Source organism: Colossoma macropomum, unplaced genomic scaffold, assembly GCF_904425465.1.
Source record: "Colossoma macropomum unplaced genomic scaffold, Colossoma_macropomum, whole genome shotgun sequence".
NCBI lineage: Eukaryota > Metazoa > Chordata > Actinopteri > Characiformes > Serrasalmidae > Colossoma > Colossoma macropomum.
Genome location: NW_023494791.1, coordinates 3406333 through 3430224, shown reverse-complemented (window position 1 = coordinate 3430224; position 23892 = coordinate 3406333). Strand labels below are relative to the sequence as shown.

The window sequence follows — 23892 nt, the reverse complement described above, 5'->3', positions numbered from 1 at the left end:
AATGTATAAAAGTAGCAAAGGGCCATTTTTCTACACTAATAAAGCACACACTGATTGGATTTTGTTTATTTACATTACTGTGCAAAAGTCATAGACCACCCTTAATTTATTTAATAGCCAGTCAAAATGACCAGTAACTACAAGTTGTTCATTTTCAGCATCGGTAATGAAAGTGACAGATATTTTTAACAGGAATTTAGACTGAAGCCTAAAAAAATAGATATATAACTATCAATTTTACCGTATTTAGTGTGTCACTCTCACTTTCAGCTCCTCAAAGAATCTGCAGACACACCTCCAAAGTTCAGTCTTAGAAGCTGGTTGATGATTTTCTGAAGTAATCAAACACATTCAGTGGTGTTGAGGTCTGGACTCTGGGGTGGTCAGTCCATTGCCCAGCTTCTTTGTTTGATGTGTTCGTCTCCTTTTCTCAGTGAGGTTCTTCTTGACAGCTACACATCCTTTCAGACCCACAGCGCTGAGTCGTCTTCTCACAGTGGAAGGATGGACAGAAACACCTGTGGATGTTTTCAGATCTGAAGCAGCTTGATTTTCTCCTCTCTCTCAGAGATGAAAGCTTTCAGTGCTGTTTATCTGATGGGGGCAGTTTTGGTGTCTACCAGCTCTTCCAGGTGGTTGCTAGGGGCCCCATTTTCTCTGTAGTGTTTAATCAGTTTTTGAATTCCTGTTATGGAAACACCACATTGACTTTCTACTCTCTTATGTAAAGGGATTGTCTCATATCTAATCTCCTCAGAAAGATCTGCTAGAAATGAATCACTTGTACTTAGAGTCGTTCTGACTGGGAATTAAAGGTGAAGGATGGTCTCTATCACACTTTACCACAGTGCTGTATGTGTTAGCATTCTTTCCTTACACCTTAGACGTTATTGCTTCATGATTCAAGCAGATTCTATGAATCGTCCAACACAGAATCCCTGCATACAGGATTTCAAAAGGATTCAGAGTGAAAAAAGAGATGAATTTGAATGTAAAGACTTCTGGGCTTTTATTTGACTAACAGTTAAATGTGGTTGTGCTGGTGGGTAAAAAGGACCAAAGACTTGATATGAAGTGATGAACAGTGTTAGTTTTCACAGTGACTGTTTTTAAGGCACGTTTTGCCTGAAGAGGAGATTCTTTGGACAAGAATCAAAAAGATGTTTCTTAACAGCAAAATTTTAAATTCAGCGGCAACAGTGGAATTATATTTTGTACTCTGTTAGCCACAGTGAACATTGGAGATGAACATCAAGCGATATTTGGGTAAATTCTGCCCTCATTTCATTCAGGTCGTTTTTGTCTGGCAGTTTTTTTCTTTCCTTTTCCCTTCACCAAAGGAGCATCGTTTACAGGAACAACACAAGATGTATGATTTTTTAATTCAGCTTCATTTAACCAGACATACCAACATGTGAGTTTGTGAGTGTTTTTTTGTTGTTTATTTACTTTTGCATAATTTGATATAGAGATTTCCAAAAATGTCATGTAGAAATGCTAAAGAACCCCCATCTCAGGATATTTGCCAGTCTCACTTCTTAAGTCCCAAACTAGCTTTTTCTCTGTTTTCTCTGCTCTATTCTAAATATGATCTCCTGTACGTGATTATCGATACAGTCATATGCAAAGGTTTGAACACCCCAAGTCAAAGTACACATTTTGTTGATTTTTTAAAGTGAAAATAAGCAACACATCCTCTGCACTGTTAGAAATAAAGGTTCTGTTCAGGTACATTTTTAGTTCATCAAAGTACAAACAGTGTAAATGTTCCCTCAAAGCTCCAACAGTGGTTTTAAGGTCTGATTGTGAACCTTAAATAAGTTTTTCCAGGTGAAAAGTTCGTATTTGTACCTTTTCATAACCGAATGTTTTAAACAGAACAGTAAAATAAAAGCCTGGAGGCGAGACGGGGTGTGTGGAGTCAGTACAGCTTAGAACATATCATTTCAGTGGGTTATGGTTCAGTTATGTTCCCTGACTAAAGGTACTGAGATGGACCCTTGAGGGTTCCACCCCAGTAACAGTTTAGTACCTTTATTTCTGAGAGTGGAACATATAATAATACACCAGAAAAAACAAAAAAATATAATATGCTGTAACTTTTGCACAGGCCACATTTTTTGTTTTATTTTTTTCCAATGTATTTAATCGGCAAGTAAACAGTAATCGTGCATTAAACTGCGCAGAAGCGTGTCTCTGTAGAGGATGTGTTCACTTATTCACACTTAGAAAATCAACATGTCATTTAACCTTGTGTCAGATTTATGTCGCTGCACCATTTTGCGTAGTTGTTCCCCAGAACAGCTTCACGCTGCATGTGAAGTAAAATGTCCATTCCAGTCTGTAATGCTGCTGTTATGCTCAGTAGGGTCGGTCAGCGGCGCTCTGTTTGTGCTTATTCTCTTCTTTATGAGGCTTTATGATCTGCTGATGACACAAACCTCCTCGTCTGGGTTCTACAGAGGGCTTTCGGTGTAAACCAGAGCAGAAGCTTTATTTATTGTTCCTTTATTGCCATAATTCACCACAATCAGACTACTGCAGTGAGCTATATGTGCACATGGCCAGTTTGTGTTTGCAGATGATCATTTATGTTGTACGTGTTGTAGAATAAACGAAAGCAAAGTTACTTGTTGACGGTGGGTTTTTATTTCAGTGGGATTGGAGAAGAACTCAAATTCAGCACTTAAATGAAAGTCAGTGTGGCTGAAATGAACAGCTTCATTAACCTCCTTCATCCTTATTCGAGAGGTCAAAAGGGGTCAACTGATTTAATTCTGGTTTTGACTTTGCTGGCGGCTGCAGCTGATTAAGACAGTCTGAGCAGCTCTATTGCTTTTTCCTGTCTAATGGACATTAATTCCGTTTGAAGACACTGCTGCAATTATATTTGAGGAGGAGTGTCCACATACTTTTGGCCATATACTGTGTGGACCAGTTCACCCTTCATTACATATATTGGCGATTCATTCAGTCAACTTCTATGTACTGAAGTGTTAAGTGTACTATCATTAAAAATTAGGATGCTAAGTCAAATTGGTAACGCTTCACTGTAAGATACTGGTCATATAGCTTTATGACTCCTACATAAGCCTGTCATGACAACCCTAACCCTACATAAATGTTTATAAATGCTTATTCCAATAGACGTGGTTCTCTATAAAGGTTACATTTGCCAGTTTTGATCAAAGTTAGCTGAAGTACAGTTATGTTCCCTGACTAAAGGTACTGAGATGGACCCTTGAGGGTTCCACCCAGTGACAGAGGTGACTGCCCATGAGTTTATATTTTTGAGGTAAATATGTAGAGATCTCATGCAGTAATGCAGTAAGCTTCAATCATGCATGGAACTGGGATCACAGAAATCAGTGAGACAAGAGGGTTGTTTCCCATTTCACCCCTCGTCCCTATCACTCAGCCCTAGCCCTCTGTTTTGTGCGCTCCCGTCTAGGGGTAGGGTGTCCCGATTCTTGTTGAGATAGAGGGGGAGGGCGAAGTGTTGGGGACTACATGACCCTCCAAACGGAGGTTTTTCAGAGACTCCAAACAGAGAGTTATTAGGAAAAAAGACAAATCAGCAAGATGGAGAACAAGAGACCAAAGAAACACACAAATGTGAGAATATTCTCTGTTAAAAAATTATAACCAATATATCTTAGTTTAATGTCATTTCAGTGTATTATGGTCCTTTTCTTCATAACAAGCATAAAAATCACTAGTAGTATGCTGATGTCTCAATTTTCCCGTTCCACCTTAAATAGTCCAGCAGTTCTGACGCCTGAAGCGCCAGAATGCAACTGCTGCTCCATTTCAGGTGGAACGGGAAAATGCAAACAAGAATCTGGCGAATATCTGACTTCAGCTTCATATCACTGTAGAATTAGTGGTGGGTGATAATAAATAATTGCCCCCCTCTTTGAAGGCATATGATGCCCTAAATGTACCTAAAGCCCAGCAGTGAGGAGCTGAACTTTACCCTCCTCTGCTGTCACTGCAGACTGGCAGGGTCGCCTACAGAGCAGCGCTGGTAGCTGTTAATGAAGTGATGCTCTTTTTATTTGAGGGTCCCATTTCAGAGGGAAGATTTCAACCACTACCCTGTAACTCAGTTCCAAGGGGCAAGAAGACACTCGAAAACAATGGGTAGGTGTGAAAATAAGAAACGGGACTGGACCTTAGACTTTCCCTCAGTGTGGCTGCTTGTATCTGGCTGAAAGGGTAAACGCTCGTCTCTGGTGTCCTTTTGCGCTCAATAAAGATAAAATGGCTGTGTCGGCTTGTGAGGACAATAAAAGTGATGAGCCATGAAGTGAAATCCACTGCCCTGATGGAACATTATGAGCTGGACAGTTTAACCTCCATCAAAGCCGGGGTCACTGTGCACCTGGTGACGGTGCTGGTCTCTGTGTTCTTCCTCACCTTCATCACCCTCGCTCGGGCTCCAGTGCAGCAGGACACATGAGGTGCTGGATCTGCTGAGAGCCAATAACAGAACTTTCTATGACCTAAAGCTCATTCGTCTGCTCTGAGTAGCAGCCAATACCACAATACTACACTCTCTCTAAAACAATGGTTCTTCAAGCGTTCTTTAGTGAAGAAAATAGTTCTATATAGAACCGTAAACTCTAAGAACCCTTTGCATGATTAAAGGGTTCTTTGCATCATGACAGTGTTCTTCAGACTGATGGAGAATGTTCTGTAGATGGTTCTATACAGAACCTTTTTAAAATATATTTAAACCTTTTTTCTATATAAAATGTTGTTACAAGCTTGTTATAGTTATGACAGCAGAACCCTTTTTGGTGCTATACAGAACTACAGCACATTCTCCACCCATCTCACGAACCATTTCATGATGTAAAGAACCTGTAAATCATGCTGAAGGTTCTTTGAGTGTTCATGGTTCTACATAGAACCACTGTTTTTACTAAAGAACTTGAACTACATTCTTTAAAAATGTATCTTCAGGGGTGCTTTAGTAAAGACAACAGCTCTATATGGCACAAAAAAGGGTTCTGCTGCTGTTACGATGTCAAGCTTATCACAAAAGCAGAACCCTTTTTGGTGCTGTACAGAAACATTTTCAAAAAGGTTCTATACAGAACCATATACAGCACATTCTCTATCAATCTGAAGAACCATTTCACCATGCAGAGATTCAGATTGATGGAGAATGTGTTGTAAATGGTTCTATATAGCACCAAAAATGGTTCTTCTACTACTACGACGTCAAGCTTGCAATCATAGAAGAACCATTTTTGGTGCAATATAGAACCCTTTTCCAAAAGGTTCTATATAGAGCCATCCACATTCTCCATCAGTCTGAAGAACCCTTTCACAATGCAAAAAACCCTTTAATCATGCAACGGGTTCTTTAAGGTTCATGTTTCTACATAGAACCACGGTCTTTACTAAAGAACCCTTGAAGAACCATCATGTGAACTTTGGAGGCCACACAAATCTTCAAATAGTGGCTTTTCATGTCACTGACTGTGCGTTTAAAGTGTTATATGATTTCTGCTTTATTAAATGTGGTAACATTAAGAGGGAAGAACCTCCTGGGTCAGATGTCCTTATTCTCTCTCCTGACCATATGAGGGTCCAGATCTAATCTTAGTGAATGTGTTCGTTCAGCTACTTCTGAAACTTCATCTGCACGACAGCATTGCTGGGATTTATCCCCCTGGAAACATCTGAGGTCAGCTGATAATGTTTTTATTTTTTTTTTACATTTGTTAATTTTAAACTCTGCATTAATATTAAATTAACCCTGAATTGCATTAATTATTACTTAAACATGATGGAAATGTTTTTTGTTATTTAAAATTGCTTAATTAATGGATAAAATAGGGAAAAAAAAAAAAAAATATATATATATATATATATATATATATATATATATATATATATATATATACACATATCATATATATAATGGCAAGCCAAACAGGAAATATTTAATGAACATTGATATATATGGAATGAAAGTCGCTGTTGAAGGGTTGAGGATGGCCAAGAAGTTCATTTAATATATATCAATGTTCAATCAATATATGTCAAAGTTCATTGTATATATATCAAAGTTCATTGTATATATATCAATGTTTGTTCTACTGAGATATATTGAATGAACACTGATATATATTAAATGAACTTCTTGGCCATCCTCAACCCTTCAACAGCGACTTTCATTCAATATACATCAATGTTCATTCCATATATATATATATATATATATATATAATTAATAATAATGTGTGTGTGTTGGTTTATGCTTGATCCTATACATGCTGAAATCATGTGCTCATGCAGTTTAGCTTCACAGTACATGGTCATGTTCTTCTTCCTGTAAACCCTTTAGCTACATTTTACGTGTTGCAGCGACATCTACTGGTCAGCTGCTGAAACTCCTCTGCAAACTACTAACATCAGAATCAGAAACAGTAACATTTGTTCTCTCGTGATTATTATTATATTTTATTAAACCACATCAATCACAGAATGGCTTCAGATTAAAAACAAATACATTTCATACACCAAATCAACTTCATCTTTAAACAGATGGCACAAACTCACATTCAGGTACAGGCAATGATCTGGCCTCTGGATGAGAGAGCCACAGCAGTGGCCACTTTACTGCTCTCTTGTTTTTCGTGTGGGATCAAGACTCGTCCCCTCATACATCACTTTATTCTTAATTCCATCCTGAATCACCTTCTGCTGCACTCGCAGTTTTGCGGTGTTGTATCGGCAGTAGAACCTGAAGTGAAGAACGGCGTCATTACAGTTATTCAGTCGGTCACTGCTGTCACATCACTTAATTATTTTTATTTATTTATTTATTTATTTATTGATTGTTACACTTGTTATGTGAACATTTTCATGCCAAACCGATCAATAAAAATAGTGAAATAAATTCTAATTAATATTAATTAATGCTCATTAAAATGAGGAATGTTTTCTTTTTTCACATATATTATAGATATAAACACACACACACACACACACACACACACACCACACACACACACACACACACACGCAAATTTTGAACTTCCCTGGTGAAATTACATGTTCTTGATTTTCTGAGTGTAAATAAATTAACATATCCTCTACAGAGACACACTTCTGCACATTTTAATACACAATTACTGTTTATTTGCTTATATATGTTATTATTTGCTAAATTTAAGAGACTAAAAACAAATAAAACGAATAAAATATAAAGTATTTTTCCAAATGAATTTAACATTTCTAATGTGAAATTCAACAAATGAACAATAACTGTGTATTAGTCAACATCAACAAAATATTAAACACTCAAACTTTCGTTTATGATTGTATACTCAAATTAACAAACAAGGAAAAATATATGACATTTGAAAAATAATAAGAACGACTACAGGTGCTAATAACAGCAGCGCATACACCGATCAGGCATAACATTATGACCGCCTCCTTGTTTCTACGCTCATTGTCCATTTTATCAGCTCCACTTACTATATAGGTGCACTTTGTAGTTCTACAGTTACAGACTGTAGTCCATCTGTTTCTCTGATACTTTGTTAGCCCCCTTTTACCCTGTTCTTCAGTGGTCAGCACCCCCATGGACCCTCACAGAGCAGGTACTATTTGGGTGGTGGATCATTCTCAGCACTGCAGTAACACTGACGTGGTGGTGGTGTGTTAGTGTGTGTTGCGCTGGTCTGAGTGGATCAGACACAGCAGTGCTGCTGGAGTTTTAAACACCTCAGTGTCACTGCGTCCTGTGACCACTGATGAAGGACTAGAGGATGACCAACACAAACTGTGCAGCAGCAGATGAGCTATCGTCTCTGACTTTACATCTACAAGGTGGACTGAGAAGGTAGGAGTGTCCAAAGAGTGGACAGTGAGTGGACAGTGTTTAAAAACTGACACAAACAACACACACACACACCACTACCACGTCAGTGTTACTGCAGTGCTGAGAATGATCCACCACCCAAACAGTACCTGCTCTGTGAGGGTCCATGGGGGTCCTGACCACTGAAGAACAGGGTAAAAGGGGGCTAACAAAGTATGCAGAGAAACAGATGGACTACAGTCTGTAACTGTAGAACTACAAAGTGCAGCTATATAGTAAGTGGAGCTGATAAAATGGACAATGAGTGTGGAAAAAAGGAGGTGGTCATAGTGTTATGCCTGATCAGTGTATAATAATATACAGTATAATAATACAATTATACAATTATAGAAATAACAATTCATTCTACTTCAGCAGACTAATCACATACCATGAGCCCAGTGTTGTCAGCATGAATCCAGCCATTCCCATATCAAACGAGCGCTTCACTCTGCCTGTAGATGAAAGGACGAGGCGGGTAGATCCATGAAATTCTAGGTTTACAACCATTACAAACTGCACACAGACAGAGGAGCTACAGTCCTGCTGACAGCACAGCAGAATATAATATGCTGCACGCTGCATAACACAAAGTACACTCTTAAAGATGGATCTTCAAGGGTTCTTTAGTAAAACGAATGGCTCTATTTAGAACCATGAGTTCTATATAGAACAATTTCATGCTGAAATGGTTCCTCAGATTGATGGAGAATGTGTTGTATATGGCTCTATATAGCACCAAAAAGGGTTCTGCTATTGTTATGATGCCATGCTTATTACAATAGAAGAACCCCACTTAGTTCTATATAGAACCATTTTCAAAAAGTTTTTATATAGAACCATAGAACACATTCTCCATCAATCTGAAGAACCATTTCACCATGCAAAGAACCATTTGAGCATGCAAATGGTTCTTTGCGCGTTCATGGTTCCATATAGAACCAATGTCTTTAATAAACAACGCTCAGAGAATGTGTTGTATATGGTTCTATGTAGCACCAAACATGGTCCTGCTATTGTTATGATGTCAAGCTTGTTACAATAGAATAACCATTTTAGTGCCATATAGAACCATCTTCAAAAAGGTTCTATATTGAACCACACAGCACATTCTCCAACAATCTGAAGAACCTTTTAAGCATGCAAATGGTTCTTTGAGTGTTTATGGTTCTATAAAGAACCACTGTCTTTACTAAAGAACCCTCAGATTGATGGAGAATGTGTTGTATATGGTTCTATATAGCACCAAAAAGAGTTCTGCTATTGTTATGATGTCAAGCCTGTTACAATAGAAGAACCCTTCTAAGTGCTATATAGAACCATTTTCAAATGGGTTCTATATAGAACCATACAACACATTCTCCAATCTGAAGAACCATTTCACCATGCAAAGAACCATTCAAGCATGCAAATGGTTCTTTGAGTGTTCGTAGCTCTAAAAAGAATCACTGTCTTTACTAAAGAACCCTTGAAGAACCATCTTTTTTAAGAAAGAATCTGACCGTTATCAACTCTGAGACTTACTAGTTGCCAAAAAGTGCACAAGTCCTGCAACGACAGATCCGCCTGCTCCATGGAGAAGAGCATCTCGCGCACAGGGAGTGTTCTCCACGTCCAGGATCCCTAAAAGCCTCACCCCCTGTACAGTAAAATACACTGAAATAAATGCCAAAGAAACAGTGCAGAGAAGCTCCATCTCTGACTGACACTCATCTACAACTCGTCTTCTTTTGTGTTATTTTGAAAGCAGAGCCGATTTCTCCTTTAACCCTTGATCGCCTCACTCAACAGATAACATTCCACTGTACAGCAGGCAGTCTGGACATCCTGACAAGGTCAGACTACTATCACGAATAAGCGTCCTTGGGTTTGTGAAAGGCAATACACCGATCAGGCATAACACTAAGACCACCTCCTTGTTTCTAAGCTCATTGTCCATTTTATCAGCTCCACTTACTATATAGGTGCACTTTGTAGTTCTACAGTTACAGACTGTAGTCCATCTGTTCTCTGATACTTTGTTAGCCCCCTTTTACCCTGTTCTTCAGTGGTCAGGACCCCCATGGACCCTCACAGAGCAGGTACTATTTGGGTGGTGGATCATTCTCAGCGCTGCAGTAACACTGACGTGGCGGTGGTGTGTTAGTCTGTGTTGGGCTGGTGCGAGTGGATCAGACACAGCAGTGCTGCTGGAGTTTTTAAACACTGTGTCCACTCACTGTCCACTCTATTAGACACTCCTACCTTGTCAGTCCACCTTGTAGATGTAAAGTCAGAGACGATAGCTCATCTGCTGCTGCACAGTTTGTGTTGGTCATCCTCTAGTCCTTCATCAGTGGTCACAGGACGCTGTTGGCTGGATATTTTTGGTTAATGGACTATTCTCAGTCCAGCAGTGACACTGAGGTGTTTAAAAACTCCAGCAGCACTGCTGTGTCTGATCCACTCAGACCAGCGCAACACACACTAACACACCACCACCACGTCAGTGTTACTGCAGTGCAGTACAAATAGTACCTGCTCTGTGAGGGTCCATGGGGGTCCTGACCACTGAAGAACAGGGTAAAAGGGGGCTAACAACGTATACAGAGAAACAGATGGACTACAGTCTGTAACTGTAGAACTACAAAGTGCACCTATATAGTAAGTGGAGCTGATAAAATGGACAATGAGTGTAGAAACGTGGAAAAAATGGTAATGAATTCGCTGCCTGTGACAGTCTTGTGATAAGGTTTGGGTGTAATATGTATTTTAATCCATGTATGTTCATTTATTCATGGAGGAGAGGTTCAGGGCGTTGTGAAAACATTTAAAGCCAAAGCTTCATCATAAAACAGTGTCTCAGTCATCAGGCAGTGAATTCATAACCACTCAATGTAATAAACCTTCTGTGAGGGAGCTCTCTCAACCATTAAATGCAGAATTCTTGCTAAATCGGTGGAGTTCCCCTTCCAGGCTGTTAAAGGAGGTTACTGTGTTCCGCTCAGCTACGAAGCCTCCGCGAACACGAAGGATTAATAAACAGACTGACCCATCACTGACCTGCTTCTCGCCGCCGGGCTGCTGCTCCGCCATTCCTGAAATGATGTTATGATTTTATCAGCATGTTATTATGATTTTAATACCTTTCTGCTTTCATAACATCACTGACTTTCACACTACTGCTGTACCCCGCTAAACGGTCCGGACTCAACATTCACCAAAGATCGTTAGTTCCGCTAGTCGTAGATCAGTGTCGGAGGGTGAATAAATAAAATAAAAATAAATGATTTAGTAAATTAATATATGAAGTAGAATTGCAAATAATAATGATAATAAATCTAAAAAATAAATAAATATATATACGTAGCAATTAATATATTATTAATTTATCTAAGATTTTATTTATGTCTTCATTTATTTATGTTTATTTAGTATTTCCGCTTCTCACTAATTTTTGTATTTGTTTTTCAGTTTTTCTATTCATTTATTTCCATAACTATTCATTTCTATATGTATTTATTTCTCTATTTATTTATTTCTGTATTTCCTCGTCCTTATGCTAATAAAGGGGCTGTCAGTCAGTGATGTCACAGCGTCTTAATATTCCTATTGGTTGATCGATATCAGATTCTGTAGATCGATTGTACCTGTCTTGCTCTCTCAGCGGTAACTAAGAACCAGACAGTACAGTAACAGCAGACAGTCAGAGATCTGAGAGTCTCGGCTGATCTGGCTGAAAATGCAGGTCTGGATTATCGACTCTCCCGTTGGAGGCTGTGGGGACAGTTTGGTCCATTTAGCTGACCTGCTGATTCAGAGGTCGACCAGTAGTGTTCAGAGCTTTGGAGGAGGAGGTTCAGCGTCTTTTTCTGGAGAATTCAGATTAAACTCAGACATTCGGACGCCCGTCTCACACACGGCCTGTGGAGCCATCGAGAGTTATTCATCAGCAGGTCTGTCTGTCTGAGACTCTGCAGCTCTTCATGGAGTGAAAGAGCAGTTTAATCAGCTCTTCTCCTCCTGGGCTTGATTGCTAAGCCTGAACGTGAAAAACACGCCCCCTCATTATCATATGAACGACGAAATACGGAAATAAATAAACGAATTAAAGAAAAAATAAATAAATTAATTAATTAATGAAACAATAAATGAATACATGAATCAATGAATAAAGCAAACAATTGTTAAAAATATAGATACGGAAAAAATATATAAAAATAGCATTAATAAAACAAAAATAATACAGGAATAAAATTGAGACATATATAACTGCAGAAAAAGGAAATGTGTTTATAATTACAATCACAATAAGCAATATATACTTTATTTGTTTTTTTTATTAATTTACTGAGCCATTTATTTTTTAATTTTATTTATTTTTCAATTTGGCAAATCTGGTCCTCCATAGAGGAGAGTTCCCACTCTGCAATGTCTTCCGGGCTTCTCGAACGCTAGAGGGCGCCTTTTTCCAAAAGGCGCTAGAGGGCGCCTTTTTCCATCTACAACACATTCTCCATCAGTCTGAAGAACACTTTCTCAAGGCGAAGAACCCTTCAGTCATGCCAAAGGTTCTTTCAGTGTCCATGGTTCTACATAGAACCACTGTCTTCACTAAAGAACCCTTGAAGAACCATTTTTTTAAAGAATGTAGTTCTTCAAGCGTTCTTTAGTAAAGACAATGGTTCTATATGGCACAAAAAAGGTCCTGTTACTATTACTACGTCATGCTTGTCACAATAGCAGAACCCTTTTTGGTGCCATATAGAACCGTTTTCCATCAATCTGAAGAACAATTTGACCATGCAGAGAACCTGCTAATCATGCAAAGGGTTCTTCGAGTGTTCATGGTTCTAGATAGAACCATTTCTTTTCCCGAAGAACCCTTAAAGAACCATCTTTTTTTTAAAGTGTGAGTTTTAAGCAGACATTTCTTAAGAATGGTTGGGGAGTGAGGCCCACTGTCTTTACTAAAGAACCCTTAAAGAACCATCTTTTTAAAGAATGTAGTTCTTCAAGTGTTCTTTAGTAAAGACAATGGTTCTATATGGCACAAAAAAGGTCCTGTTACTATTACTACATCAAGCTTGTCACAATAGCAGAACCCTTTTTGGTGCCATATAGAACCCCTTTCCATCAATCTGAAGAATGATTTGACCATGCAAAGAACCTGTTAATCATGCAAAGGGTTCTTCCAGTGTTCATGGTTCTAGATAGAACCATTTCCTCTCCTGAAGAACCCTTAAAGAACCATCTTTTTTTAAAGTGTGAGTTTTAAGCAGACATTTCTTAAGAATGGTTGGGGAGTGAGGCCCACTGTCTTTGACTAAAGAACCCTTAAAGAACCATCTTTTTTACCTGGTTATATGATCAGTACAGAATTAAGACCGCTGGCTTTACTGACACCGCAAACGGGCCGATGATGACCGGGTCACTGACTGAACACATCCGAATTTTAAATGAAATGGCAGAGAAAAGTGGTTGGCTAATCCTCTTGGCGAAGGATGCGGAGACCAGGACGAGCAGCAGCGTCATGTTACACTCAGAGTAGCCTTGAGAAATGAGGAAGTCATTACAGAGGAGGATTTACCTGTAATCCACCTGAGATTAATGAGATTAATGTCAGTACAGTCAAAAACTGAATCTCAGTCAAGGTTTCAGTTCTGCACGTTATATAAATGTGTGGAGATTCACCTGGAGCACAACAGCCTGCTGAGCACAGCACAGTCCCTAAAGTGAGACTCACAGCCTCAGAATAGGCCACTTAATACTGTCGCCTTAAAGTTAAATACACTTACATTTCTGAATTAATTTGGACTGTTTAATTGTAAACATGGTTCTCCTTTATTAGCTGTTGTTTTCTTGATGAGCAGCTGTTTTCACTCTGCTTTAAACGTAAATTTGACTGCATTTTCATTCGTCTTCTTCTACAGGATGTCTGTTTCTCCAGCCTGCGCTTTTCTTCTCCTGTTTTGCTTTGGCACCGTACTCACCCCTGCCCAAAGCTATCTCCTCCAGCCCTGTGCGCCCATCAACGAGACCGTGTCCGTGGAGAAAGAAGGCTGCCCGAAATGCCTGGTGTTTCAGACCACCATCTGCAGCGGACACTGCCTCACCAAGGTGAGTGCGCTGAGCTGTTCTTGGATATTTTTGTTTTAAACATTACTGACATAATTTATACATGTTATATATGGTTAAATGGTTCTTTGCATGGTGAAATGGTTCTTTACATTGATGGAGAACGTGCTGTATATGGTTCTTTATAGCATCTTTTTGAAATGCATTCTATATAGCACCATGATGTCAAGCTTGTACACAACAGAAGAACCCCTTTTGGTGCTATTTAAAAAAAAAGGTTCTGTATAGAAGCATATAAAACACATTTTCCATCAATCTAAAGAAGGATTTCACCATGCAAAGAACCATTTAAGCATGAAACATGGTTCTATATAGAACTCAAGGTCCTAAATCGAACCATTGCTTTTATTAAAGAACTCTTGAAGAGCTTCTTTTTATGTGTTTACCATAATATATAATACATAACAACTGTAAATAGAGACATGTGCAGCTGCATAAACACTAAAGTTTGTAAATTTCTAAAGTTTCTAAATCTAATCATCAAAAAATTGATTATACAGCAGGAAATATAAGAATATAAAAAGGGAGGAAGAATATAAAATGTAAACATACAGGGACATAATAAAATATAAGTGGCATATGTGAGTCGTTCTCCATTTGGAGTGGGAATTCAGGTGGATACATTTTTAAAAAATCAATTTCTTTGATCCAAAAACTAAATAATCTTAATATGTCCATTAACATCTCCTATTATCATCTATGCAGAAAGGAGAGCTTAATTTCAAACATATTTCACAGTCACTGGTGTTGTATGAATATGGTGTAACTCCAGTGACTGTGGCTCCAGTGACGCTCTGGTTGAATCGCTCTGACCCGCTCCAGTGTTAACGTAGCATTAGCTCATCTGAATGGGTGCCTTTCATCGCTGAAACCTCCTCCTGATTAGACATGAAAACCCGCAGCTTAACGTTGAGTGATTAAGTGTTACATTAGATTAATATATACATGTTTTGGCCTTTGTTTGTTTGGCCTACGTTTATATTTGTCATTTCTCAAACATGTATGTCTGCCAGGCGTGATGCTAGGATCAGAGCTTTAGGGGTGCCAATGAGACTAGCCCCCCCCCAATCACAGAAAGTGGATCATACCATTTACTTATCAGAGACAAACTTCCCTTTCCAAGAAAAAACAAAATAAAACAAACAAAAAACATTTTACTCTTATTTTTAGGGGTCCTAGGACTAAATTCAGTGCAACCCAGCAGGCTGCCGGGAGGCGGGACTTTCTACGAATTCTACAAATGGTCGGATTGGACAAATACAGCTTTTATAATCTTGATAGAAAAGCATTGATCAATAGAATGGGACGCTCTGGATCAGCCACACATAAGCCTAAGGTCACCTTGTCCAAAGCCAACGTGGGCTAGAGGGGTATAAACCCCCCAGCATTGGGCTGTGGAGCAGTGGAGCTGTGTTCTCTGGAGTGATGGAGCTCCATCCAGTACCTTTGGGATGAGTTGGAGTGATCCAGAACTGACCATCCAACATCAGTACCTGACCTCACTCAATCAAATCCTCACAGCAATGTTCCAGAATCTAGTGTTAAGCCTTCCCAGAAGAGTAGAGGCTAAAAGAGATAATGTTTTAGCATAAAGGATGAATAACCTGGAAGCCTGAGTTCATTACCTGTAATAACACATCATCTAATACTGTCATAGGTTTAGAAAACGTTCTGATATTTTATCATTTCTGCCCTGTAATGAAACGTTTCCACCTTCATGTGTTCCATACAGGAGCCGGTGTACAAGAGCCCGTTCTCCACCATCTATCAGCACGTGTGCACCTACAGGGACGTCCGCTATGAAACCGTCCGCCTGCCCGACTGCCCTGCTGGCGTGGACCCCCACGTCACGTATCCTGTGGCTCTCAGCTGTGACTGCAGTCTGTGCACCATGGACACCTCTGACTGCACCATCGAGAGCCTGACGCCAGACTTCTGCATGATGCAGAGAGAGTTCATAGCTGACTACTGAACATCATACAGCACACGTCCCAACTGGAAGGATCTGCACGAGTCCATTTTACTCCACACACTAAATGCACTGTGTTAATGAATTACAATATTAACTATAATAAACAAACATCTTTTAAAAACATTCTGCATTTCAATGTATGTTTTTATTTTGAAATATACATCAAGTATTTTCCCGAAGACAATTTTTGTTTCCAGTCAGTCACACGGGAGCAGAGGCGGTCACTATACAAAAGTAGGACCCAGATGAGCCAAAGGTCCCATGAAAGTATAAATCAGATATAGATGTGTTGGCGTTAAATAACCTGTTCTGAAAGTAAACTTAATTCAATAAGTAAAATTATCTGCCAATACTCCTTGTTTCTGTGCTCATTGTCCATTTTATCAGCTCCACTTACTATATAGGTGCACTTTGTAGTTCTACAGTTACAGACTGTAGTCCATCTGTTTCTCATCTGTATCTGTTCTTCAGTGGTCAGGACCCCCATGGACCCTCACAGAGCAGGTGCTATTTGGGTGGTGGATCATTCTCAGCACTGCAGTAACACTGATGTGGTGGTGGTGTGTTAGTGTGTGTTGTGCTGGTCTGAGTGGATCCGACACAGCAGTTTTTTAAATAAAAAAGTGCTATTATACAGTTTAGAGTTTAGTTTGTAGGCGGAGCCTTATTTTAGCCACACCCCTGCATTTTAGTGCAGGAAGTGAGGCTGCATCCCTGTCCCTCATGTTCACATGGTGAGCAGTTAGATCCCATTGTTTTGAAGTAAATGTGTCCCACAGTCTGAAAATCTGCGTGGAACATTAAGAATTGTCACATATTTTCTGTAATTAAGTATTTTTTATGTTTTAATGAAAAAATAATAATTTTGTGTGTTCAAAGCTGCATTATTGAGCTCAAAAAGAGCTAAAATGGTCACTTTCAAAACAGTCACTACTGAAAAATTTGGTAAAGTTTGGTTAGAGTTATGACTGTTGGAATGTTCAATCACTTCTTTTAATAAAATAAACATAATTAAGATATAGGGTCGCTCAAAGCAAAAGGATTTTAGTCTAAAGTCCAAGATCAGTTAAAAGTCCCAATGTGTTTTAACTCTGACTGTGAACCAGTTCAGTAGAATCATCCATAAACACGTTTCCAGATTATCATGTAGTGCGGCTTTAGGAACATGTTGAGCAGAAGTGCTGGCTGATCCACAGTCAGGTCAGCTTTTGTTAAAGGCAGAGTCACTGCTGGCTGAGATAAGCCACCTCTGACAGATTCTTATCTAAGACAAGATCATGTTCTTTTGTGTTCACTTCAGTGCTGACAGTTGGTTTCTCTTTTAATGTCAACCACCTCACACTACAGACGAGTTTTCATTATAGAGCAGCCACCTCAGACACATCAGATGACCTACAACCAGCAATCGACGCTGCCTATTGGCCGGTTCCCCTGGCCACAATTTTCCTGTCAAAATGCAGTGTTTTTCCCTTCTAACAAACCTGTTTGGTTGGACAGGCAAACTGCATTAAATCTGACTTTGTCAGAATTCATTAACTGTCACTACTGCATATGTGACAGTGTGGTGACCGTGTTGACCCCCCAGACTTGTTCAGAGTGGTTTAGTTCCAGAGAAACTTACCAAGTCAGAATTGTTCACAGTGGTGGTGATAGTAACCAGATGCAAACACAGTTGGCTAAAGGTTCAATTTCAATCAATTAACTTAAACAAAAAGCCAGATTGGTTTGGTGTGAAATGCCCTGATCCAGATAAACTGACTCAGAATTGTTCAGTGTTGGTGATAGGAACCAGACATCCAGTGGTCACCAACTCCTGTAGATCTTCCTTCCTGCAGAGTTTAGTTCGAGCCATCTATCCTGGCTGCCCCACCTTACCTGACTCTAATACATCTGATCCAGCCAATCAGGGCACTTGGGAAGAGATTGATTAACTGGAGCAGGTGTTGCAGATCATGGTTGGAACTAGACTCCACAGGGAGGTAGATCTCGAAGAGCAGGGTAGGTGACCACTGTTTGATGAAATAATCCATCGTTATGATCTAATACATGGTGGAGAAGTACATGCAGGGTGTTGTGAGGCAAATAGTCCCCAAGGAAAACTATTTTTTTCAGATTTAACACTATTTTACCATCGCCAACATTCGATATAAAACTCGTGTACGTGTAGGTTCACTACTGGTTTTGGATAGTAAATAAAATGTCTATATTTGTTTTGTAGTCATGGCAACCCCTGGTTTCTATCACCACCACTCTGTAAAGAAACCAGAGTCTAAACCACTCCAAGTTTGTTTACATCCTAACAAAGGAGCTGTGCTAAAATTATGAAAAACTGGTGGAATTGCCCTTTAAGGCTTCTGAGTATGCCAGAAAAGTAAAGCCCTCAATAAAACCGTGTTTAACCCCTTAAATGGCCAGGGTCCACCGGCAGGCCGAAAGTTTTATTGCACACTTCTATAACCTAAGAATACACACTTAAAACGCTTAGCTCTTCAAGGGTTCTCTAGCTAAATAGCTATATAGAGCTATATAGAACACTCAAAGAACCATTTGCATGATTAAATGGGTCTCTGCATGGTGAAATGGTTCTTCAGATTCATGGAGAAACTGATAGAGAATGTGCTGTAGATGGTTTTGGAAAAGGGTTCTATATAGCACCATAAAGGGTTCTGTCATTGTTGGAATAAGCTTGTAACAAAGAAGAACCCTTTTTGGTGCCTTTCTAGAACCATACACAACACATTCTCCATCAACCTGAAGAGCCATTTTACCATGCGGAGACCATTTAACCATGCAAATGGTTCTTTGAGTGTTCATAGTTCTATATAGAACCATTTCCTTTGCTAAAGAACCCTTGAAGAACCATCATTTTAAGAGTATAGCTCAAGCAGTTTGCCTTAATGTCCCTGTAGTTACTGAAAAATGTATTAGTTTGTAATAAGCCTGGGATTTTAGGGGGTTAACTCAAGATGAGATGTATATTGTGACATATGCATTTTAGCTGTACTTGCACCTCATCGCCACGAGATGGCAGAATAGTTTAACATGGATAAACTCCAGTGAGGAATAACTCCAAAGTGATCTACTCATCGACATGACAAACAAAGGGAAAAACATTAATCAGTTAATTTATAACAGAGAGAAGTGTCATCAGAACACCCCAGGCACTCCATAGAGAGCATACTCTATAAAAAGATGGTTCTATCAGTGTTCTTTAGTAAAGGCAATGGTTCTGTTTAAAACCCATTGGTCCTATATATGACAATTTGCATGCTTATATGGTTCTTTTTATGGTGCAATTGTTCTTTGGATTGATGAAGAATGTGTTGTATATATGGTCCTATAGAGAACCTTTTTGAAAATGGTTCTATATAGCACCGAAAAGGGTTCTGCTATCGTTACGATGCCAAGCTTGTATACAATAGAAGAACCTTTTTTGGTGCTCTATAGGCACTGTTGGGATATAACAGAATACAAGTATGGGGAATACATATTCAAAATACAGAAACTAAGTATTCAGTCCAAGTTACATTCTGTTAAGGCAGAATTCAGAGTACAGTTACTTTTCCAAGTACTTTTAAAATACGTACCCACTAAATTCGAAAACACAATCTTTTAAAGAAACACCATCAACAACCATACTGAGCTCTGCTAAAGCCTGAGTAGACTGATAAATCAATGTGATCGGTTATTAATCTCAGTGTTACTGAGCTCTGCTAAAGCCTGAGTAGACTGATAAATCAATGTGATCGGTTATTAATCTCAGTGTTACTGAGCTCTGCTAAAGCCTGAGTAGACTGATAAATCAATGTGATCGGTTATTAATCTCAGCGTTACTGAGCTCTGCTAAAGCCTGAGTAGACTGATAAATCAATGTGATCAGTTATTAATCTCAGTGTTACTGAGCTCTGCTAAAGCCTGAGTAGACTGATAAATCAATGTGATCAGTTATTAATCTGTGTTACTGAGCTCTGCTAAAGCCTGAGTAGACTGATAAATCAATGTGATCAGTTATATATAACATATGTATAATATAATGTAAATATAATACATTTTAGTGTTTGGAATGTATTTGGAATAGACTGCAATGAATTTGAAATGTATTTCAAATATAAAAAATGTACATCCATATATTTATTTCCATATAGAAACCCTTGAAGAACCTTATTAAGAGTGTACAGGCAGAGTGAAGTGCTCATTTGATGTTGATGTTGTTTTCGAGGGTCACTCTAACCCCTTGGAACTGAGTTACAGGGTAGTGGTTGAAATCTTCCCTCTGAAATGGGACCCTCAAATAAAAAGAGCATCACTTCATTAACAGCTACCAGCGCTGCTCTGTAGGCGACCCTGCCAGTCTGCAGTGACAGCAGAGGAGGGTAAAGTTCAGCTCCTCACTGCTGGGCTTTAGTTACATTTAGGGCATCATATGCCTTCAAAGAGGGGGGCAATTATTTATTATCACCCACCACTAATTCTTCAGTGATGTGAAGCTGAAGTCAGATATTCACCAGCTTCTTGTTTGCATTTTCCCGTTCCACCTTAACCTCAGGCACCAGAATCTAACTTCTGCACTATTTAAGGTGTAACGGGAAATTTAGCTAGCACACTACCAGCGAATTGTTCTCTTGTTATGAAGAAAAGAACCATGATACATTTAAACAACATTAAACTAAGATCATACAGTGGTTATCATAATTTTAATGGAAAAATTCTCACATTTGTGAGTTTCTGTGAGGTTTATGAGGTTTTCCTGTTTTTCCTTATAACACTCTGTTTGGAGTCTCTGAAAAACCTCAGTTTGGAGGGCCATGTAGCTCTAACACTTCGCCCCACCCCTCTATCTCAATAAGAGTCAGGACACCCTACCCCTTTAAATTACACTGAAATACACTGAATAATTCTAAAATAATGGAAAATTTCTAAAATTAATATATATGTTTTTTAACAGAATTTAGCAGTAAATTTACGGAAAATATACTGTTTTTTTTTAAATACTGACCAACTGTAAAATAACGGAAACTGCCAGTACATTTTCCTTTTTTTATGGAAGACTTTTTTACAGCGTAGGCGTGAAAAAACGGAGGGGTAGGGCTAAGTGGTAGGGGCGAGGGGTGAAATGGGACTGAACCTAAATCATTGAGATGCAAGTCATTCACTGTGGTTTAACCACTGATTCCCTCAAAGAGCCTTTAAAGAAGCATCTTTTTAGGAGTGTAGTTTTGGGGACAGCTCTGCTTACTGTAGTGAGTGATTAAGATAAGATCAGTCTCATTTCCCACAATCATCTTCAGCTGAGAGACTAATGGAGCTTCACAGCAGTGCTTGAAGAACGTCTGAGCTCGTGTCATCAGACGTACATCACGACTGTAATAATTGCATTATTTTAATGTGAAAGCCCCTCAGGCCCAAAACTAGAGGATTAAAAAGTCTCTCACAGAGAGAGAGAGAGAGAGAATTCACTAACAGAGCTAATTTTCCCCAAACAGGAACTTTATTTAAAAAACAGCCCCAGTGCTTTAATTCTGCTCTGCACCTGGATAAACAGCTTACCTGTCACTCTGTGATGTAAAGAAAGGCTCTGTAACGCAGGAGAAAGTAATAATGGTGTCAGAGTTGACCTTTACGGCCGGCTGTGTGTGATTACCTCACCAGAAAGGTATCAGAAGAAATTCTGCTAAATGAACTGCAGTCCTCGAGCGCCGTCTTTCTCCACAATGAACGTGTAATTAAACATTATGAGGAGGAGGAAATGTCTAAATCTGTCAGTCTGTGTCTCTGTATTCTCTTCATCTCTCCATCCTTACAGGCGCTTTCAGGATCTCTTCCTCAGGCGTGTCCATGCAGGGCGGCGCAGTGTGGAGCGGCGAGAGTTACAGAAACTAATGATAAGAAACCAAGACTGTCTCTCTCTGTCTCGTTTTCACTATCTATCTATCTATCTATCTATCTATCTATCTATCTATCTATCTATCTGCCTTTTTCTGACTCGCTCTCTCTCTCCCTCTCTCTTCTCTCTCCCTTTTTCTCGTTTTATGTCCTTTTCTGACCCTCTCTGTGACTCTCCCCCCCTCTCTCTCTCACCTTGTCTGTTTCTCTCTTCTTCTCTCTCTTTCTTTCTCTCTCTCTCTCTCTCTCTCTCTCTCACCCTGTCTTTCTCTCTTCTTCTTCTCTCTCTTTTCTCTCTCTCTCTCACCCTGTCTGTTTCTCTCTTCTTCTTCTCCCTTTCTCTCTCTCTTGCCCCGTCTCTCTCTCTCTCTCTCTCTCTCTCTCTCTCTCTGTCTGTCTCTCTGTCGCTCTCTCTCACCCTGTCTGTTTCTCTCTCTCTTTCTTCTATGTCTGCGCTCTCTCTCTCTCTCTCTCTCTCTCTCTCCCTCTCCCTCTCCAGATATAAACATTAGATTAACAAATTGCCATTGAATGTATTAAATGAAGGATGCACTGAAATGGGAATTGTCGGATGATGCTGAGATCCAATATTTATCACATACGTATCTGTTGATACTGATACGTAAATATGTATAAAATGTAGCTGTTTGGACAACATACACCTACAGACCGACACGTACAGACAGACACCTACAGACAGACGCCTACATTACAAAGAAACAGAACATACAATAACAAATGCCGTAAAATAAACAAAAAGTATGTGGTTTTAGTGACTGACCATTTCACAGTACAATAAATACGGCATCAAATATCAGTCTGGAATATCAGTCAAATGTAAACGACTGGGCGATGCAGATTTTTTAAAGTAAATATCTGCTGATAATGATATGGTTGTGATATCATCATCTCACCTCTATTATTATTGATGGCTGGATTTTTGTTGTTGCCATGTAAATGGGACAGGTAACATCTCTCTCTCTGCCTTTTTCTGACTCGCTCTCTCCCTCTCTCTCCTCTCTCTCCCTTTTTCTTGTTTTATCTGTCTTTTTCTGACCCTCTCTGTCTTTCTCTAAATGGGACGGGTAACAGCGTGTGATAGTGGTGTTTTTGTTTACCCTTTCACGACTCGGATCTTCAAATCTTCCAAAAAATCTTCAAGGCTTACACAAAAATTTCAAATCTTACACAAAAATCTTAAAATCTTCACATCTTACAAAAACGTCTTAAAATCTTATACAAACAAGAAGAAGTCTTCAAATCTTACAAAAAAAATATCAGATCTTTCACAACATTATTTAAATCTTTACCAAAAACTTCAAATCTTGGACCAAATTCTTAAAATCTACACAAAAAATTCTTAAAATCTTTCAAATAAAAACCTCATATCTTGTTACGCTGTAGTCCCAGTGGAACACCTCCATTAAAAATGCAAATTTGGTTTATTTTCAAAACAGAACAATATAATCAGTGTTGTTTGTGTGTTACTGTAGCTAGTTGGGGGGCCTCACAGACTCATGCTCAGGGGCCGTGCGACCCAATGACCCATCACCACTGAGCCAGAGCCGTTTCTGATAGGCCCAAAGTGCAGCAGGTTGAGGCCAGGTCATTTGTCCAAACTGCAGAAAAGCAGGATAACAGCACACCAGTTCAGCGCCGCAGCGCTGTAAGGCCTGCAGTGTCTCTGTTTGTAAGCGTTTAAAGTGCCAGCAGCTGTGACGAAAGCAGCCCGTATTAGAGACGTGGGCCTATTTTTAGGGTGCATTTGTTTTAAGGTCTCTGTACCTGCTCTGTAGAGGCCGTTCAGGCTCCGTACTAAAAGTGTTCGTCGGTATTTTGAGCGCTTGCTGTGCTCATGTGTCTCTCCTGCGGGGGAAACTCCTGGCACCGGCTGTAAAAGGCAGAATGAATGAGTCTCTTTCGGGAGGAGAGGTGGGAGACGGCGAGCTAATCTTAGGTGAGTGGGCGTCTGAGTTGGAACAAGGAACTGGAGGCGAGGAAAAAAAAGCACATGGTTCTATAAGTAAGCAGATAA

At 39.4% G+C, this 23892-nt stretch overlaps 2 protein-coding genes across 6 annotated transcripts; one reads left to right on the top strand and one right to left on the bottom strand.

Moving 5' to 3' along the window:
• Nucleotides 1-4106: 4106 nt before the first annotated feature.
• Nucleotides 4107-11077, bottom strand: LOC118810109 (cytochrome c oxidase assembly protein COX20, mitochondrial). Of its 3 annotated transcripts, none has more exons than XR_005007397.1 (5): nucleotides 10928-11077; nucleotides 9410-9524; nucleotides 8277-8340; nucleotides 6577-6760; nucleotides 4107-4472 (listed from the first exon to the last, which is right to left on the bottom strand). XR_005007397.1 is itself a non-coding variant. In XM_036573663.1 (4 exons), the coding sequence occupies exons 1-4, from the start codon at nucleotides 10958-10960 to the stop codon at nucleotides 6634-6636; spliced, it is 339 nt and encodes a 112-aa protein (XP_036429556.1). In that variant the 5' UTR covers nucleotides 10961-11077; the 3' UTR covers nucleotides 6450-6633. The 3 variants fall into 3 exon arrangements, 1 of the variants encoding a protein (XP_036429556.1); XR_005007398.1 differs by having other exon boundaries at nucleotides 4458-4475; XM_036573663.1 differs by lacking the exon at nucleotides 4107-4472 and having other exon boundaries at nucleotides 6450-6760.
• A 457-nt stretch (nucleotides 11078-11534) lies between these two features.
• Nucleotides 11535-16095, top strand: lhb (luteinizing hormone subunit beta). Of its 3 annotated transcripts, none has more exons than XM_036573661.1 (3): nucleotides 11535-11820; nucleotides 13798-13984; nucleotides 15735-16095. In XM_036573661.1, the coding sequence occupies exons 2-3, from the start codon at nucleotides 13799-13801 to the stop codon at nucleotides 15972-15974; spliced, it is 426 nt and encodes a 141-aa protein (XP_036429554.1). In that variant the 5' UTR covers nucleotides 11535-11820; nucleotide 13798; the 3' UTR covers nucleotides 15975-16095. The 3 variants fall into 3 exon arrangements, with proteins under 3 accessions (XP_036429554.1, XP_036429553.1, XP_036429555.1); XM_036573662.1 differs by lacking the exon at nucleotides 11535-11820 and adding an exon at nucleotides 13509-13599; XM_036573660.1 differs by lacking the exon at nucleotides 11535-11820 and having other exon boundaries at nucleotides 13475-13984.
• Nucleotides 16096-23892: the final 7797 nt, after the last annotated feature.

Coding starts and splice junctions, on each gene's coding strand:
- LOC118810109 (XM_036573663.1), bottom strand. CDS start 10,960: ATGGCGGAGCAGCAGCCCGGCGGCGAGAAGCAG. Junction 8,341..9,409: donor TGTGCACTTTTTGGCAACTA/GTAAGTCTCAGA, acceptor TTTCATCTACAG/GCAGAGTGAAGCGCTCGTTT. Junction 6,761..8,276: donor CTGACAACACTGGGCTCATG/GTATGTGATTAG, acceptor TCTTCACTTCAG/GTTCTACTGCCGATACAACA.
- lhb (XM_036573660.1), top strand. CDS start 13,730: ATGAGCAGCTGTTTTCACTCTGCTTTAAACGTAAATTTGACTGCATTT. Junction 13,985..15,734: donor GCGGACACTGCCTCACCAAG/GTGAGTGCGCTG, acceptor TGTTCCATACAG/GAGCCGGTGTACAAGAGCCC.